The 18,505-nt window shown below is 51.5% G+C and overlaps 1 protein-coding gene across 6 annotated transcripts in view; it reads left to right on the forward strand.

The window, feature by feature from the left end:
- The first annotated feature begins 3,919 nt into the window (after nt 1–3,919).
- MARF1 (meiosis regulator and mRNA stability factor 1) overlaps nt 3,920–18,505 on the forward strand; it is a 31,622-nt gene continuing 17,036 nt past the window's right edge. Inside the window, exons 1-12 of one of the 6 annotated variants that reach the window (XM_078605146.1) lie at nt 3,920–4,162; nt 7,118–7,467; nt 7,842–8,510; nt 9,864–10,017; nt 10,277–10,521; nt 11,027–11,144; nt 11,728–11,894; nt 12,482–13,357; nt 13,834–14,006; nt 15,480–15,695; nt 16,943–17,186; nt 18,013–18,212. In XM_078605146.1, the coding sequence (XP_078461272.1) occupies nt 7,851–8,510; nt 9,864–10,017; nt 10,277–10,521; nt 11,027–11,144; nt 11,728–11,894; nt 12,482–13,357; nt 13,834–14,006; nt 15,480–15,695; nt 16,943–17,186; nt 18,013–18,212 (3,053 nt within the window). In that variant the 5' untranslated portion in view covers nt 3,920–4,162; nt 7,118–7,467; nt 7,842–7,850. Of the gene's footprint in view, nt 4,173–4,256; nt 6,075–7,117; nt 7,468–7,841; nt 8,511–9,863; nt 10,018–10,276; nt 10,522–11,026; nt 11,145–11,727; nt 11,895–12,481; nt 13,358–13,833; nt 14,007–15,479; nt 15,696–16,942; nt 17,187–18,012; nt 18,213–18,505 lie in introns of those variants that run through there. The other 5 variants (XM_078605145.1, XM_078605143.1, XM_078605142.1 and 2 more) reach the window with 5 other exon arrangements.

The following is an 18,505-nucleotide window of genomic DNA, read 5'->3' on the forward strand; positions in this document are numbered from 1 at the left end:
GTTGTGATAACGACGGTATCTTATTCACCGGAATCAACCAATTATATCACACACACACATACACGCACACACGCACTGTTGTACTGTACTAACATCTATAGCCACGTGCTATTTATGAATAGATTGATTGCCGGACGCAGAGGGACACGCGCTTCTCGCCACTGACAGACCCTGCTGCACGTGAACACAACTACTGGGATGAAAGCGTAAACTAGTAAAACAAAAACATCAATGGAATGCCATTAAACGTCTTGTTGTTGTTGTTGTTTGTTTGTTACAAAATGTACCGGCGAGACAAACACACACACACACGCGCTCACTTACCCATAAGGGATCGGACCCGTCCACGCTACAGAAGTCGTCCATGGCCCCGGACTGACGCTCGGAGCGATCTCGGATTGCAGATGAAGCGAGAGAGGAGCAAAATTGTAATTGGCGCGGCCGCGTTCCGCCAGTTTAATGTTTAAGCCGAACGGAGCTCCGCGCCCATAAGAGGAGGATGATGATGAGGAGGAGTAGGAGGGGGATGGATATAACGACGTTGACGTCACAGCGACACGTGACCTGCCGCGGCCATGTTGGTCAGGGGACCGTAGGGGGGGCGGTAGCCATATTGGTTAGGTGAGAATAATTCAAAACGTATCAAACCAAGACGGTTTAGGGGCCGTCCATAAATGACGTCACGCGATTTTGGACGATTTTTGACCCCCCCCCCTTCGTCACACGGCGTCACAAAAAGTCAGACCCCTCCTCAAATATGACGTCACAAAGCTCTGCCCACCCCCCCCAAATAAACATGCTTCCAATCGCTTTAAACTATTGTCATTGTAGTGCGTATTTAATGTGGCGCTGCACTCTGATGTTGTAGGAGAAAACATTTATTAAAAATAATATTTAATTAAGTTGAACGTGTTGTCTATATTTATTTAAAGTTTCGCATTTTGATGTGACGTCACATTTCTCAAACTCCCCCCCCCCTCGTCACACATCGTCACAAATGTCTGACTTCCCCCCCCAGGTGCGTGACGTAATTTATGGACGGCCCCTTAGCCCCGTGTTCTTGTACAGGAAATTTGAGTTTTCAGGTCCATACGGCGTACAGCCGTTTCCATACGAGCACATTTTTTTTCTATTTGTGTTTCTCTCCCTTATGATGGGACGTTGTAGGATGAACGTTCAGATTTGTAAAGGGCACCGGGTGACCAATCGGGTCTGAATTGGTCTGTAATAACGTAGGCATTGATAAGGGGTTGACAGGTATGATATACACTGCACTATACACTACACTACTATACACTTCACTATACACTACACTACTATACCATACCTGTCAACCCATTCGGTTTACCCCGTATTCTTTTACAGGGGAATTTAGTTTTCAGGTCCATACGGCGTACAGCCAATTCAATACGGGCACACAAAAAACAAATGTCTATTTGTTTGTGTTTCTACCTTGTGCTGGGACTTTGTAGGATGAACGTTGAGATTTATAAAGGCACGGGGTGACCAATAAGGTCTGAATTGGTCTGTAATAACGTAGGCACTGATAAGGGGTTGACAGGTATGGAAACGTGAATCAAGTTAAATGATCAAATCTATAACTTACGAAAAGAACCGCCCCCCCCCCACATCATAACAGAAAAAATAGTGCAGACCGGATAACCATGAGTCTCCAAATAACAGGCAAGAAATGTATACAAAGCAATCAGCCTTGGTGCATTTTGCTAAAAACCATCTGCAGCCTCTGAATACGTGCATTGTGTTCCGCTTGCCTTAGGACACTCTCAACATACATTTGTAACAGACTAAGAGGCAGCAGTGATAAAGAAATAGACAACTTTAGACCTGTTCAAGTGTTACGAAATGCATTATGGTAATGTGAGTAAGAAAAACTATCTCTTGCGTCATTCAGACTCTTAGTTGACCGGAAATAACACGTGCCGAGGCAGATGATGCATAGGTGTGTCGTTAGTTCTTAGAAGCGGCCCATAAATGACGTCACGCGGTTTTGGACGATTTTTGACACCCCCCCCCCATCGTCACACGGCGTCACAAAAAGTCAGACCCCCCTGAAATATGACGTCACAAAGCTCTGCCCCCCCCCCCCCAAATAAAACATGCTTCATATCGCTTTAAACTATTGTCATTGTAGTGCGTATTTAATTTAATGTGCCGCTGCACTCTGATGTTTTAAGAGAAACCATTTATTAAAAAGTCTATATTATTAAGTAGAACGTGTTGTCTAAATGTATTTAAAGTTGCGCATTTTGATGTGACGTCACATTTCTCAACCCCCCCCCCCCTTGTCACACATGGTCACAAATGTCTGACCCCCCTAGGTGCGTGACATCATTCATGGACGGCCCCTTACGGAGACTTGAGACGTTGTCTTTTTAGAGGCAACACGGTTAATTGTAACTTATTACAGAACTCTCTTAACCTCCCCTATCTAGGTAGGTACAGCCTCCGGGCTAGCGTGCCCTCACACTGGGTAACCGGGCTCCCAGCCCTCTGGCTATCTGTGCCCTAGGGGAGGCTGACTGACCCGACCCAGCCAAGGCACGGGTCCTGACCACTGGTCCAAGCTCGACCCGGCCCTTACAAGGACGTCGGGCTCAAGGTCCCAGGGTCCTCGTCTCGCTTCGCTTCTGTCTTCGTTTTCCGTAACACTGCCTCTTTTATCCACCTCCAGGGGACTCTCCACCCCGGTACCGCCCCCTTTTTGGAACCTTCCAGAGGATCCTGGAAGGGCCCCTCCCCCAGCCCCCCACCTGGGGTAGGGCTTGGGAACCCAGCCTCACTCGGGTCCGGCTCTCTCTCTCTATCCACTTGTACAGGCTAGCACACCCTACAGACCTCTGGCTGTAACTGCAGGTAAGTGGATACAGGCGGTGTGTGCATACGCGTTTCCGACACTTTATTGGGAATCCTACAGTGCTTACCTTATGGACAAAATTTTCCGGCATAAAAATATAGAATTTCCGCCGCTGGCTCATGGTTGTGAGAAAGTAATGATCCATATTGGGGCAACCCAAAACGGTTCTGTCATAAAAGACTACACAGGCCGTAAAGTGATGAATATGATTGCCATATCACGTAACTAACCACAATAAATACCAATGCAACAATTGCACACAGATATTAAAATAATAATATTTAAATAATCGAGCATTCTACCGATCAACGGTTCAATGAACTCGACGAATTGGATAACGAGTAAACAGTTAGGGGGGAAATAGTCGCGTCCTCTGATCCCTCGTGTGCCGCTGGACTGGAGGTCATGGGAGGGTGTTTGTGACGTCACAATCTAAGATGGGCGTGGTTTTTAGTGAGGGTTGGGGTTTCCCGCCTTTGCAGGGCGACGGACAGCTGTCATTTATAAAGGGGCCCGAGTAATCGACCACAAATAAACAAGCCGATTTCGATTTTAAGTCGATTGGACGTCGACGAATCGACCACTAAAATCGATCGATCCGCTGAACATGTTAAACTAGTGAATCGACTAATGGAATATTATTCCACCAAATGGATCATCGTCATCGACTTCACCTGATAAAATCGGTTTCAAACTGATAGGGGGCATTAAAGATCGGTTTCAAATTGTTAGGGGCATTACGTAATTTCAATCGCGAAGATGACGCCATTCTCCAAGTTAATGACGCCACACTCGTGTCGATGATGACGTCAACGAGGGGGTACCGGCGGTGGGTGGTGGGGGGGGCGAGGGGGTTGCGGCGGGGGAGGGGGCATCGGGGGGGTTGGAGGGGGGCGGGAGGGGGTCGGAGGGGGGCGGGGGGGGTCGGAGGGGGGCGGGGGGGGGGTCAGAGGGGGGGGGGGTGACGGCGACTGGGGGGGGGGGGAGTCGCCATTTTCCTAATTTAACGGCAACGGTCGTTTTACGACCCACAGAGAGAGGGGGAGGGCGCGCGGGCTGAGAAGCGGCGGCGCTTTGCGACATCACGTGACAAGAAGTGAGCTTTACGGCAGCCGCCCGCTGTTTACAGGGAGACAGGAGCGCCCCGGGGCGGCCTTTGGCGTTCGCTCCTTCGCCAGAGTGTGGCGGCTCTCTCCCTCATCTTTCCCTCATCTCTCTCTTCTCTCTCACGGGACAACTTGCAACCGAAGCGTAGGACACTCGGCTGGCAAAGCGACAAATCAGCAGGTGAACAAAGGTCAATTTGGCTCCCCCCCCCACCCCCCCTCAACGAAAATGAATTGAAATGTTTGGGGGGGGGGGGCTACGGTAGGCCCGAGGCTTTTTTTGTACAGTAGCGCACTGTACCCGTATTGTTTTGAATGCCCTAAAAAAAACACGGAGCGTTGGATATTTAAGACAAAGCCTCGTTTTAAACGCGTCGATTGTGTAGGTTTTTATTTTGCTTATTTCTTTCACTTGAAGCGCTTATGTTTTGTCCATAGGTGTGTTTGCCGCGGTTGTTCTAAGGGCGGATTGGCCCCTGTTATTGGACCTTACAATTCCCGACTACTACCTCGGCTGTACAAAGCTACATCCTTCGTTTGAGCAGGGACACCACCTTTTCGTGCGTTTAAAAAAAAAGTGTGTTGGCCTCGTCTATTAACACAACTGAAATTTACGTAACAAGCAATTGTGTAACGCTATTACTTTGTCGTGTGCGTTTTGGTGGCTTAATTGTCTCCTTAAGGCGATGGGCCTTCCTCAAGACGGTCTCGTGACAACAAATAAGTCGTTCTTGAATAACTTCGGGAGTAAATTAACGCGGCCTTTCAGCAGCAGCAACAACAACAACCACCACCACTGTTTCTCCACGCTGCGTTCAAACGCGTGCCACTCATTAAGTAATTACCCCACCGCCCACTGTTGATGTGACGCGCACGTGCAGGCTTTGCACGTTTTGAAATTGGTAAACGCTGATTAATGAGGGAACTTCAATCGCCGAACCGATCAATCGCATCGCCTGCGAATGCGCCATCCATTAGCGACATGCCGGTGGTGTGTTTGCTGTGAACCAGCGGTTGGGAAAAAAAGTAACTTCGTAAAATGTTTCAAAACTGTTGTGTTTAATCCAGACATTTGAAAGAATAAGAAGCAGTAAACCAGTAATATTATACAATACAAAAACATGCGATTACAAAGGAACGGGACGTTTCATGTAAAATCTGTGTACTGACGAGAAAAAAACTCCTCGTACTATAAGTTTCAATTAACACGCAAACACGTGTATATGCAAAAACACACAAGCACGTGCATATGCAAAAACAATTAGCATTTCCTAAAGAAGTGCAAATGCGGTCTTCGCGTGTTAGGTCGTCATCAAAATAAATTGAAAGAAAATGATGACGACATCGATCCACAGTTGTCTTATCACTGCATTACTGGGCGCTCTCGGTCGGTAGGTCGCATTTGATCATTTATCTTGAAGGTGACCTAAGATAAGATGACAACTATGTACTATGTCGCGAAATGCTAATGTTGTTTTTTTTGTATGTGCACAGAGGTGTGCTTTCTAAACAATTGGAATTCTATATTGTCATTGTGTAAAATGGTATCGCGACAATCCTTGTAATACCTTTTATTAACCCAGGAAAACCTCGCTGATTTGAGACTCTTTATTTGGAGATTACTCCTTAATTTACATGTTTGGGAAGTTCAATTTAATATCTGGATTGCGAGTCATCGGAGTACTTGAAGAAAACCCATACATGAGCGAATAAGAATAAAAACACTTCACTCGGAGACATTTATGAAATATGTTTCAGCCCATGCCGACAATACATTGTACATCCAGGCAGTCACCCTTCAAGTGCTAATTGGGCCGAACCTTGTTTAGTTTCCAAGGTCTGACAAGATTTGGTTAATTAATAGATATTTGAAAACGTGCATTCAAATGTATTTCAAATGCGTGCCTTTTTTTCAGGGCCATACAAGAGACAAACAATACAGGAATAAATATATTTATTGCCTCTCAGCCCATATGGCAGTACATAATTTGATGCTCGACCTCTATGGAAGTCCTGAGCGAGTCTTACTGGGGTGGAAACTGTGAAACCCGCGAGGCTGTGGAGTGACCAGTTGACGACAGTAAAGCAATTGGGTTCGTAAATCCATGTTTGTGTGACCCTTTTCGTGTTAATCCTCAACTTATTTTTTTGTTTCTCAGCATAACACTCCTTATGAAAATCGAATTGGCCAAACATGACCACGCAGAACCCTCCAAAGAAACCCCTTGACTCCTCGAGGCTTTCCCGGATGCTCCTGTAGCGTAATTGTTAACGCAACATGGACTTGAAATCCAGAGCTCACTGGTTCCTTCTCCTGGCACAGCAGTTGAAATAGTGAGAAGGTTTCTTAAATCCCACTCGGCTTCCACCAGGCAATATTAATAGCTACATCACAGTCGATGAGCAGGTCATGTGTGGTGGGGTAAAGTGTGGGTATCCCTACCTCTTCCAAGTAGTCTGGCCCACCGTAGAAGAGGACAACAAATACTGTCTAGAGGAGGCCCTTCTGCCAGCAGTGGCTTCAGCAAGTAATTACAGGGCTAGATCTTCACCTTTGCATGAATACTCGCACACATTGGAACAATATAACATTTGCATGATGTTGAGGAATTACTGCATCTTAATGGATGTTGAATAAATGTTAGCATTCGCGACTTGAATATTACGAGTGAATTTGCTTTTAATGTCTACAAATGCCTACATTAAACAAAGCTAGTGTGAGCAAATCATTTCAGGGTTGCCTCATTACAATGTAATGTTTGTAAACAATGTTCATGGCAGTGGTGACAATACTATTAGTTTCCCTGTGACATTTCGGGAAAAGGCATTTCTTTCTGCCATGAAGAAAGTACATTGCCAGAAACGTCGGCTCTAATAAATATTTTTTTCATTAGGACAGGGTTTATTTATGACCGTGAGTTTTTGTTTATGATTAGTTATAGCGAAAAATGTGTGCATAAATACGTGATCTTGATCACTTCTGCGTATTAAAAATCACTTACTCGTTGGTTCTTTCGGTAAAGTCACATAGGTAGAAAAAATAATAGATCACGACGTGTCGATCGCAACTCAAGCGGTCGTCGCAAGCCTGTGCACGTCACCGCTCACCCCCTTCTCCCTCACCGTGCACCCCCAGCCCTCGGGCATTCCCACAACGACGCCCGTGCCAGAGCGGAGGATGAATGAGCACTGGACCGGCGATGGAGCGGCGTGCCGAGTGGGGGCTGCCCTCTCGTGACGCGGCCGCAGAGGCCGTGGGTGGCAGCAGTGGCTTCCACCTCCCCGAGGGCCATGCGAGGTCCGACCCCGGCGCCTGGTACCTGCAATTGTCCGGCTGCCTGTCACTCGCGCAGCCGCTCGTGGCCCCGACTCGCCCGCTGTTCTTCCCAACGCAGAGCTACGTGCCCGTGGCGCAAACGCCGGTGAGCGGCTAGCCTGCGCTGGGTGCTCTCTTGCCCGGTGTTTTCTTCCGCTGCTATATGCGTGGTGGGTTTTCTCCAGGCACACAAGTTACATTACACATGCAGATAAAAAAAGATTAAAGAGGAATTGGCCAAGCATCCGGAAGGATCCTCAAAATAATGAGTTTATACTCGCTAAGGCCTTTGCTGGTAAGCAATTAATTTAATTTATTTATGCGTCACATTCACGTCTTAATTAAAAAGGCTTAAGGATATCACACCCCCCAACTGATTATCTACAATGTTGATGATGGAGACGGCGGCACGTTTTCCCACAAAAATCGGACAAAACCGGAGATTCTCTGTCATGTGGATTTGGGCCTGCGAGTATGGCCAGTTGTTGGTTTGCCGTACGCTGAAGCTGCTGGCCTTTCATCTCCGTGTGCCGTCCCAATGCAGCACTACTGCATGGCCAAGCAGGAGCCTGTGGCAATGTTCAACATGGCCGACGCCAACCTCAAGCGTGTGTCCGCCTCGCTGCTGAACCCCATGACAATGCTGGCGCCACGACCCCCGCAAGAGGGCCCTTGCCCAACCACCAGCGACGCCTCCGCCACCTCCACCTCGTGCCAAGTAAGCGGCTACGCCTGCGTGCCGTGCCCTACGGCGCTGCGTGGCGTGACTCCGCCATTTCACCGCGGTGGCCTTGACGCCGACGCCTGCCGCCCCCGGGACCCTTTCTGGGGGGACCAGGCGCCGGCAGTGCCTGCGGATCACGGCTCCGGCCTGCTGACACCAGGCCAGTTTTGCTGCGGCTCGCCCGGCCTCCGTGCTCGGCAGCAGTCCGCGCCGTCCTATCTGGCGTCGATGGCAGCGCTGGCCTGCCCGGGCTGCGGGTCGCTAGCAACGGCCGGTGCCCCCGCGCTGCGCTGCGCCGCCGAGGCGCTCTCTTCCTTGCCGTTCCCTGGCCACTGCACGAAGCACGACGAGCACCATCGGCAGCACGTTCTCCTTCCTCCTGGTGGTGGTGGTGGTGGTGGTACCGCGTCGGCTCACCTGCACTGCCCCTCACTCCCGATCCCGGTTGCACACGTGCATGGGCACCACTGCCAAGGCTGCCACTGCAAGGTGCGTCCACTGTGTGTTCCTTGGGGGTTGGTTTAATGGGGTTGATTTCCTTCTCCGATTTCCTCTTCTTGTGTCCCGTGGTGAAGCCACGTCGCCGTTGGCCGTGAAAGTAGGCGCAGAGTGCAGTGGCCGAATCGATTATATTTAATTTCCTTTAAGTGGATGAGAGCCCACGGAGATGGAGACGTGTGGTGACCATGGTCACATCAAAGAGAGATTGTTAAAAAATGTAACATTAATAATGACACTTGCCACGTACAATGCCCTATTTTTGCAGATGCTTTAGGCATGGGCTCCGTTTATGCTTATTTTGCAATCTAACCTTCACTCTGACAATTCTCTGCAGAAGGTTTAAATCAAGTTCCGCTTTCAGTTTACGAATTACATTGTGTTTATTTTAAGTGAATAAATTGGTGACATGTGAATAACTCATTCTTAATTTGACCGAAAGAGAATAACGTCCGTAAATACTTTAAACCAGGGGTGTACAACTACGGTCCTTTGACGAAATGCCAGCAATTAAGCCATTTGAGTTGTGCATTCTTTGCTTAAAGCGAGTTCGAATTTATTCAGCTCACACCAAGGTGTGTTCACAAAGAACGGGAGGGCCCACATCATGTGCCCACCACATTGCATGGTCAGACCTCACAGCCTTGTCGAATTTGTTTCCAACCTGCATGCGTCTTCCTCCTTGTAATGGCTTTTCTCATTTACAGAAAGTATCATACAGTGGTACCTCGGTATACGTCATTAATTCGTTCCAGAAGGTAGGACTTATACCGAACATGACGTATACCAAACGAATTTTTCCCATTAGAAATAAAGGGAAAGGAAATAATCCGTTCCAGAGTATTAGAAATAATATTTTATCTGGCATATTATACAAAATAATTTCGACACTACTTATTACTAAAATGCATACATGAATAAAAACAAAAATGCATGAATAAATTAAAATAAATTGAAATAAAAATAAAATTTAGCATCACTTTACCTTGCTGAGAGGAGTTGAATGAATTCTCAAAAAATTCACGTTAAAATGACAAAAAACACGTGAAAATTCACAGAGTTAAAGCCAAGGGTTGTGCACTGAACGAGATCTACTGTACAGGCAGACTGAGGAGCGGCGCTTTGTTTCAGTCGTGAACGCGGTATACGCGGGTACGCGGTGACTCATACGACATTTTTTCCTCGTCAAAACACGACGTATACCAAATTCGACATATTCCAAAGCGGTCGTATACCGAGGCATGACTGTGAAATTGCACACCTCGCAGCACCTTCAGCTCCGTCTCCGTTATAATTCCTAGTCACCACCACCCATCTCTGCGCCTGCCCCTCACCCCCACCCAGGGTGACGCGAGCGAGACGACCGTATCCCAGCCCAGGAGGGGGTCCGCGCCGGGGTCCACCGATCCCTGTGGGCCCCTCCACGGCGCCAACGTGTGGCCCGACATCCCTCCCCCGTCGCTGGTCAACGGGGCTTCCGCTCCGACGTGCACCCGAGGTAAACCATTATTTTAGACTGTAAACCATTTTTAATTTTACCAGGTAAGGCCCACTGAGTTTTATAGCTTTTTTTCAGAAGCAACCTGGTCACAAATGATATCTCAGCAAAGTGGCTTATCACGTGGAAATGTATTGCAGCCAAAAAAAAAATCCACTCAACCACGGGGAGAACCCACGACCTCCTCTATACCAGGCGAGGTAGTTAAAATCTCGCCACCATAACTTGACCTCGCATACCGTTCGTTCGCCGTTCACAGAAGCGGCGTCCGAGCTCCCTCCGCTGGGTGGGATGAGCGGCACGGGCGACAGGGATGGCCTCCCGCCAATCGGCGTCTTCTGGGACATCGAGAACTGCTCCGTGCCCACGGGCCGTTCGGCCATGTCGGTGGCGCAGCGCGTGCGGCAGCGCCTGTTTGGTGGGCACCGCGAGGCCGAGTTCCTGTGCGTGTGCGACATCAGCAAGGAGAAGCGCGAGGTCATTCAGGAGCTGAACAACGCACAGGTGTGTTACGGACGCACCGTTTCGATGAGTACCGTTTCTGGGTTGCCACCGAGACCATCGTTTTTCTCATGGAATGGGAGAGACGATAGTTGACACCGTTTCGCCGTGAGCCATCGCCGAGCCTGTGAAAATCGACGTACGTCGCCTGGTGGCGTCCGCTCACCGGGAGACTCAATGTGCATGTGGGTGCGTGCCTGGTGGGGAGTAGTAGTGTCGTCGGTACCGAGCTTCCCTACCAACCTGGCGATCTAAGGTTCGATTCCCGTTCACGATCAACATTCGTGGTGAATATCCGAACTGTGGCCCTCTCCTCGGTCGATTCCTGCCTTAAATTAAGTACCAGGTGGGGTATGTAAACATCACCAGTGGGGGATATTGGTAGCCACACCACCCCCTCGTCTGCCACGCTGGCCTTCACGAGTGCCAGCTAACAGCGCTTTTTCCTAGCAGTCTGTTAAGGCTCTGGGGGGGATGGTGTCTTTGTCTTCATGCGTGTGCGGCGTAGGTGACGGTCGTGCACATCAACGCGACGGCGAAGAACGCGGCGGACGACAAGCTTAAGCAGAGCATGCGTCGTTTCGCCGAGACTCACTCTGCTCCCGCCACCATTGTGCTCATCTCCAGTGAGGACCCCCCCCACCACCTGCAAAAACTTGACAGGACCCTCCTGAAAATGAGGCTTGAGATTCAGTAATGTTTCCCTGGCGAAACGAGCATAATAATGAAATGGCCCTTTTATCCCATGGCACATCCGAGCCAAGCGAGCCCTCGCTGCTCACGGCTAGAGTGCTTTTATACTGGCTATGTGCCAAGCTTAGAGCCCAGGGCTGGTTCAGATGCCCCGGTTGAGTATTTAACTCGGGGCATGCAGTTTATAGCGTACGCTGCTAAACAACTGTGCCACCATTCTACCCTGGCATAGACTGCACTGCTAATCGTAATTAGGTAGGAAGATAGGAGGGTGATGAGTTACGCAGTTTAGTAGTAGTGGTGGGGGGTGGTTTGAAGTCGTGAGATCATTGAAGTTCTTTGTATGGCAGGGACAGCAAGCATACCCGATTTGCACGACGAGATGAAGACTTTGACCAAAGTAACACAAACTTGTGAAACATGATGCACGATGGCCAGATCGTGGTGGGTGGTTGTGGTGTTGGCTTTGAATGGTTCGCTAGCACCTTCCCCCCCCCTTCCCCTCCTCCCACACAGGCGACGTGAACTTCGCCCTGGAAATGAGCGACCTGCGCCACCGGCACGGCTTCACCGTGGTGCTGGTGCACAAGACTCAGGCTTCGAGCGCACTGATGCACCACGCCAACACGTCCATCCGCTATGAGGAGCTCGTCGATGACCTGCCGCCCTGCCCCTCGCCCCAGGTGACCGGAGTGACCAATGCAGGGGGGCGGAACGTATAGCCTGGCAGCTCTTGGCGGGTGGTGGCACTCATCGAGGTGGCGGGGGGGGGGGGCGGTTGTGTGGGGGGAATCGGGTCATGACTAACAAGGGAGGGGGTGGCACTCAAAAGGTAGGGCAGCGTTTACGGAGAGGCAACTCTCACGGAGGGTGGCACTCAATGGGGAACGGCGCTGACATTGAAAGCCTGGGTGTTGGAGCAGTCAAAGGAAGGGTAAGCATTGTGGGGGAAACCGTGAATAGGGTGGCAGCACTTAAAAGAGAGCAGCACTGACAGAGGGGGCAGCACTTCCAGCTTGTTAGCACTTAGCGGGAGGCGAGGCACTCCGCAAGGGGGCAGCGATCCTAGTGGACCGCATCCCAAGTGAGATGGCAGTCAAAGGCTGGAGCAGCACTTGCTGAGAGCGGGCAGTTCTTGATCCCGAGCAGGTAACGGGGCAGCACTCTTGGGGTGCACGTGTGAAATGCAAACCCAAGGTGCACACGGATAACGCGAATCGCTATTTCCCCCCCCCTCTACCCATTGGTCACGTTCCTTCACGCCGTGCAGCCCTGCCACACGCTTCTCTACATCAACAACCTGCCGAGTGGCCGTGACACCCGGCAGGTGGGCGCACGCCTGCGCCAGCTCTCCGAGAACTGCGGCGGCAAGGTGCTGAGCGTGGCCGCGGGCACCGCGTGCCTCCGCTTCCCGTCGCCGGCGCGCGCCCGCCGTGCCCAGCGCCGCCTCGACAACGAGGACGTCTACGGCAGCCGCATCTCCGCATCCTTCCTGCCGCAGGAAGACGGCGGCGGCGGTAGTGGTCAAGCGGCGGAGGCGGCGGCGCTCGGCAGAGAGAGGCTGGAGGGAAACGAAAAGCCACGGTCGCCGGGTCCCCCTGCGCACCGGCGTGGAGGGGGCAGGCGGCACGACGCGGATGACCTCAACGGCGGTGGCGGCGGCGGTTTCACCGGTGGCAATCACCACGGTAGCCACGGCGCCTGTGAGCGTGACGGCAGGTCTGCCGAAAAACAGTTGCGGTCGCCCGTTGCTGTTGCTGGCGGTGGCGGTGGCGGTGGTGGTGGTGGCGGCGGAGGCGGTGGTGGAGGCAGGCGCGGTCAACGACGGATTGATGCGGAAGATGCTGGAAGGAACGGCGCCGCCGTCGGGCATTCGTCAGCGTTGCCACTGCCGTTGTCGTCGTCTTCTTCGCCACCACTATCGACAAGTAGAGCCAAAGACCAGCGGACGAGGGACAGTGCAGGAACTGGCACGGGGGCCGTGGCGGCCGCTCCGTCCGGTCAGGAGAAGCAGCTGTCGAGCGGCGGGGCGCGGGCTAGCGGACGAGCGGCGCACAGGCACGGCGGGGCGGGGAAGAACCCGGAGGCTGGTGATGGAGCAGCCAAGTGCTCTCCCCACGAGCACTTGGCAGCGGGAAACCCAAAGGTCTGTGAGCCTCACCTGTTTCTCGCGAAAGGCTTTTGGTCCCACGGCGCTATTTTCTCAGCGTTTGTTGTCACAGTAACACGTGTGTGTGTGTGTAATAATCATCGAATGATACATCTTGACCCACCCCCCCCTCCCTTCCCACCACCTCCCTCCCCCATCTTCCCACCAGCGAGTCAGTACATTTTCACATTTTGGGGTGGCAATTCGATTGAAGAGTCCATTGTTTCTGTCTAAAACGTCTGTACAATTTTCATGAACGGTGAATAATCAATTCTGGTTTGCATGGTTCTGGTATGACGCACTTCATAAGAACCAATTTTTATTTATTTATCGGTGCATCCTCGTCCTTTGTTATCGTTTTGTGTGGATTGCTGTTGACTCTAGTGACACGTGGGCCTCGTTCGTTTTGCCCGCGACAATGCTCAGGGGGAGTGACGTCCGTGCTGCTCGCGTTGCGATTGTCCGTGGTACAGGAAACCACCTCGAGTGGACGGCAGCAGCAGCAGCAACAGCCAAGTGCTAAGAGGCACCGGCGTGGAGGAACGGGGGGCGCTGGCAGGGGCAGCTCACCGGGGCCCCCTGCTACTCCCCTCCTTGCACAGGCGAACGCCCCCCAGAGAGGCGGGCGTGACGCGGAGACTACGAGGTGCGGCCGGGAGTGGCCAGTGTCGCTACGACCACACGCGCGCACACAAAGATAGCCTTAACAGACTGTAGGGGAAAGTGCTATTAGCGAGCACCTATGAAGGCCGGAACGGTACACGAGGGGGTGGGTGGCCAGCACCAGTGGCGATGTTTACACACCGTACCAGGTACTCATTTGAGGCCGAGTCGACCTAGGGGAGGCCCAGGACCGGTTCAGATAAACGTCACTGGTGTAGGTCATGGGCGGGAATCGAACTCGGTAGCGCAGCACTAACGGCTACACTACCACTCCACACGCACACACACGCACACGGTACCTTTCTGATCTTGTCAAGGAGCATAAGCCGTCACGCAAACTCCGATCATCCTCGCGGCAGCGGCTTTTGGCTAGCCATCGAACAAAGACGGTCACCGCATCGCGCGATTTCAAATTCGCCTCTGCGGCCGTCTGGAACACTCTTCATTCGGATATTATGAAGCCACTGGAGCTATACACTTTTAAATTTAGATTGAAAATTCATTTCTTTAGAACTGCTTTTTAGTGTTTAGTTTTTAATTCTTCCCCCGCACCTCCGATTATCACAGTTGACCACGTACGGTGCGAAATAAGTTCAACATACACACACACACATGGATTATGCGTATCGCTAGAGAGACTATTGGGGCGAGTGCTGTTATTATAGAGAAGCCCTATTAAGGCTGGCATGGAACGCGAATGTGTGGTTCGTACCGCACTGGTGTTTACACACCGTACCAGATTTATTCATTCCTTTTTGTTTTGATACCAGAAGTTTATTTTCTTAGGCAACATTGGGTCAAAATAAATGCATTGGACAGCTAAAAAGTGGGTGCAACAGTTTAGAATGTTAAAGTAATCAAATGACAGGAATATTTTCTAACAATTATTATAATTTATAGCCCTTAATCCACTAAGAGATGAAGACCTCTTCTTGCCTTAGTTATTGGGTTCGTTTAATCATACTTCACCATTCTGGGCAGTGCAAGTTGGTGGGGGGGCGGGACCGGTTGAGCTGTAGCCTGTATTCAAACTCAGGTCACCAGGCTCACAGCGCAGTGAGCTGACAACTCCGCCACCGCTCCACCTGAATAACACAATAAAACATGTCAATATACATTATAAAATGTGATTTAGTTCTTCTCGAGAGGGGCTCTCTTGGGGCCCCCTCCAATGGATGCCCTTCCACCAGCAGTGGCACGAGCAAGCAATTGCAGGGCTGCACCTTTACTTGTTAAATCTTGTTAACATAACATCTGAAAGGCATTACTATTCGTACTCTCCTAGGAGCGAATCCAATGGCACGTTGAACGCTGGTCTGCACTGAGCGGTGTATAAGTATAATGTAGCTGTGTTAGTTCCAGCCAAAGTCCATCTCATACTCTCCCAGCTGTGTTCGGTTGCTTACAGACAACGGTGCCCGCACGGCTGAAGCCTGCACGCTCTCTCGTCCCTTAGGGCCGACTCGTGCCCGCCGCTGGTGCTGGATGGAGACGGCTCCGTTGCCGCCGCGAAGCCGGTGCTAGTGGACGGCCCCCCTTCGGGGAACCCCGCGGCGTTCTTCCGGCCGCTGGCGCCAACCCCGCCACCGCCGGGCGCCATGCCGCTTCTCCACGCCTCCCACCAGCCCCCATTTCCCATCGTCGCCCCCTGCCCCATCACCTGGGTGCCTAGGTGAGCGATTTTCTCCCTCCACCTCAAGCCCGTTGGACGTTTTCTCTCTCCATCGCTGTATCTTCCAACTGCGATAGTGTCCTATCGCATCCAGTGTTCCCACCTCCCTGTCTCCCAGTTCTGCCCTTGTCCCAGAGGTCGCAAATGGGTTTTGATTCCTTACCCGTACCCGGCCGCACCAGGGTCGCAAATGGGTACCCGTACCCGGCCGGGTACGGGTAGCCGTTCCCTACCCGTATCCTACCCGAAATGAGTGACAAACGGCTACTCACCAGTGACTCACGGCGTACCCGTACCCGGCTGCACCAGGGTCGCAAACGGCTACCCGTACCTGGGTATCGGGTAGGGTACGGGTATCGGGTATCCGGTTGCGACCTCTGCCTTGTCCTCCCCTTTTCTTCCGGTCCTCTCCATCCACCTGTCCTGCAGGGGTCCCATTCAGCCCCTCTTCCCCCACACCGGCTGCTTGCATTGTAGTCTTCACTTGAAGACGGCTGCTTGCGTTGTAGCCGAAACGTCGTGAGAATTATTTTATTTTATTATGTTTTATTTTTATTATTTTATTACTTCCCTTCTACGTGACTTTACCGAAAGAACCAAGAAGATGAATCCCTGGAGTCACGAAAGCTTTAAATCGAAATTTAAAATCCTCCAATTGCCTTGTCCCTCCAGCTCCCCTGTCTGGCAGTTCCCCCCTGCCTTGCAGATCTAAAACAATGTAATCTCATTTTAACACTGTTTAACACATAGGCTTTCACGACCAATATCATCCATAATATAGTTTTTTTTTGGTTAGATCGCGTAAATATATAATTGTGTCGTTTAAACCCACCACCACCCGACACAGCCAACTAGTAAAGGTTGTAAACAGAACGTGCCAATTCGTCACTAGTACAGCAACACCGGTGTGTTGGAGAGCCAAGCCACAACATTTACAATCTGAGTACGACGTTTCGCCAGTAATGACAACTAGCTTCATCAGGCGACAGCCAGATTTGCGAAGTCTACTAGTGACGAATTGGCATGTTTTGTTTACGTGACAACCCTTACTAGTTGGCTGTGTTGGGTGGTGGCGGTGCATTTATTTTAACGCGATCCAATCCAAGAAACCCTTTTATAGTGGAATCTCACATGCGCGTGCCCACGCGTGAGAATCTTTGAGTTTCATCGTTTACTCGCCTTATCGCTAGTCGGAGCCGTTTTCTCACCGCGGTTGTGCCCGCCTTCTCTGTCCCCCCCCCCCGCAGCTCCCGGCTGGCGACTCCATTGAACCAGCTGGTGTTCCCCGGCGGCCTGGTGTCGCGCACCACTGCGGTGGCTGGCCCCCCCCCACCGCACGGCTACGTCCCCTCGCCGTTGGGCTACGGCTATCCGGGGAGCGGCGCGAGCGGCGCGAGCCTCACCGACGTACTCGTCACCAACCTGGACGGCAAGGCGCAGTGGAGCGACACCATGCAGGAGCTGAGCGACGCCTTCGCCAAGTTTGGGCAGGTCAGGGGCCCGCCAACCGAGATGGTCGGTCGTCGGTACCATCCTGGGTGGCGCATGCTATGTATCCGTATGCACATTTTAGCAGTGTCTATCATGGGCAGAGGGCTGAGCATACGTATACCATCTTTGCACACGCATGCCTATATTTATTTCTCATTCTGTACTCATTTCTTGTCACCCTGTGTGGTACGGTATGAGCCATTTTTGGGCCCGATTCATGAACCAGCTGGGGGGCCATGTGGGGTCACGGGATGGGGTGGCATCTCGGCATTAGGCCTGTAACGATTCATCACCATCACCACCTTCACCACCTCCACCACGGTCATCAAAGCCACCGCCCGCCACCTTCACCGCCACTCATTCCAACCAGCGATTTGATGAATTGTGTAAACAAATCGGATCATGATTGTTATTGTTGTCGTTTTTTCTTCGTGTTTGTAGCGCTTTTTTATTATTCTGTCTCGTTTGTACAGTTTTGTTCACTCTGTTTAAATATAGCAACACTATTTCGCCTGCCGAAAGTTTGAAAATTGTAAATGTGTGTGCATTGTGAGCGTAAAAAAAACAAATATCGCATTTTTTATGAATCAAAGAATGGGTGGATGTGTAGATAGATAGAGGGATTGATTGGTTGATGAATGGATGGGCATATCGAAATGGACAGACAAATTGATGAACATTACATATGGATGGACGAATCCTCAAACTCCCGAGTCGCCGCGCGCGTAACCGCTTGCCATCCTAACCATCCAGCCAAACGGTCACAACACGCGGTGACGACGTGCGGCCTCTTAAATACACGTCGCGCCGGTCTCGCTCCCTTCAGGTCAAGGGCATCGAGCTGCGCGGCCACGCGGAGCAGCAGCAGTTGCGGGCGCTGGTGCGCATGGGCAGCGCCCAGGAGGCGGCGCTGAGCGCCAGCGCCCTGCAGCACTGCCAGGTCACGGGCCGCCGCGTCCACGTGTCGCTGGCGAGCGACGGCGTCGTCCACGAACCCCAGCGCACGTCGCCTCTGTCGACTCTCAGGTTGGGCGCCGCCCCGCGTCTCTCCGCGGTCGTTAGAAGTGGCTCCGAGGTCAGATGGGCTGAGTTGGCACGCCGCCGAGAATCTGGGTGAGAACCCAAGCAGGCCACCTGGGATTGGATGGAAGTGCCCTCGAGTATAGTGAGTTTGTGGTCTGAGCCGGACTCACCAGTGACTACATACAAAAAAAAAATAATCGCATTAAATTGGGTTCTGCACTTTATTTGACTAAATTCCACTGCTGAGATGGAAGATATTGGTCTGACTGTCATGCGACGAACGTTAGTCGCGTGTA

Source organism: Lampetra planeri, chromosome 23 (assembly GCF_965212315.1).
Source record: "Lampetra planeri chromosome 23, kcLamPlan1.2.h2, whole genome shotgun sequence".
Classification (NCBI taxonomy): Eukaryota; Metazoa; Chordata; class Hyperoartia; order Petromyzontiformes; family Petromyzontidae; genus Lampetra; species Lampetra planeri.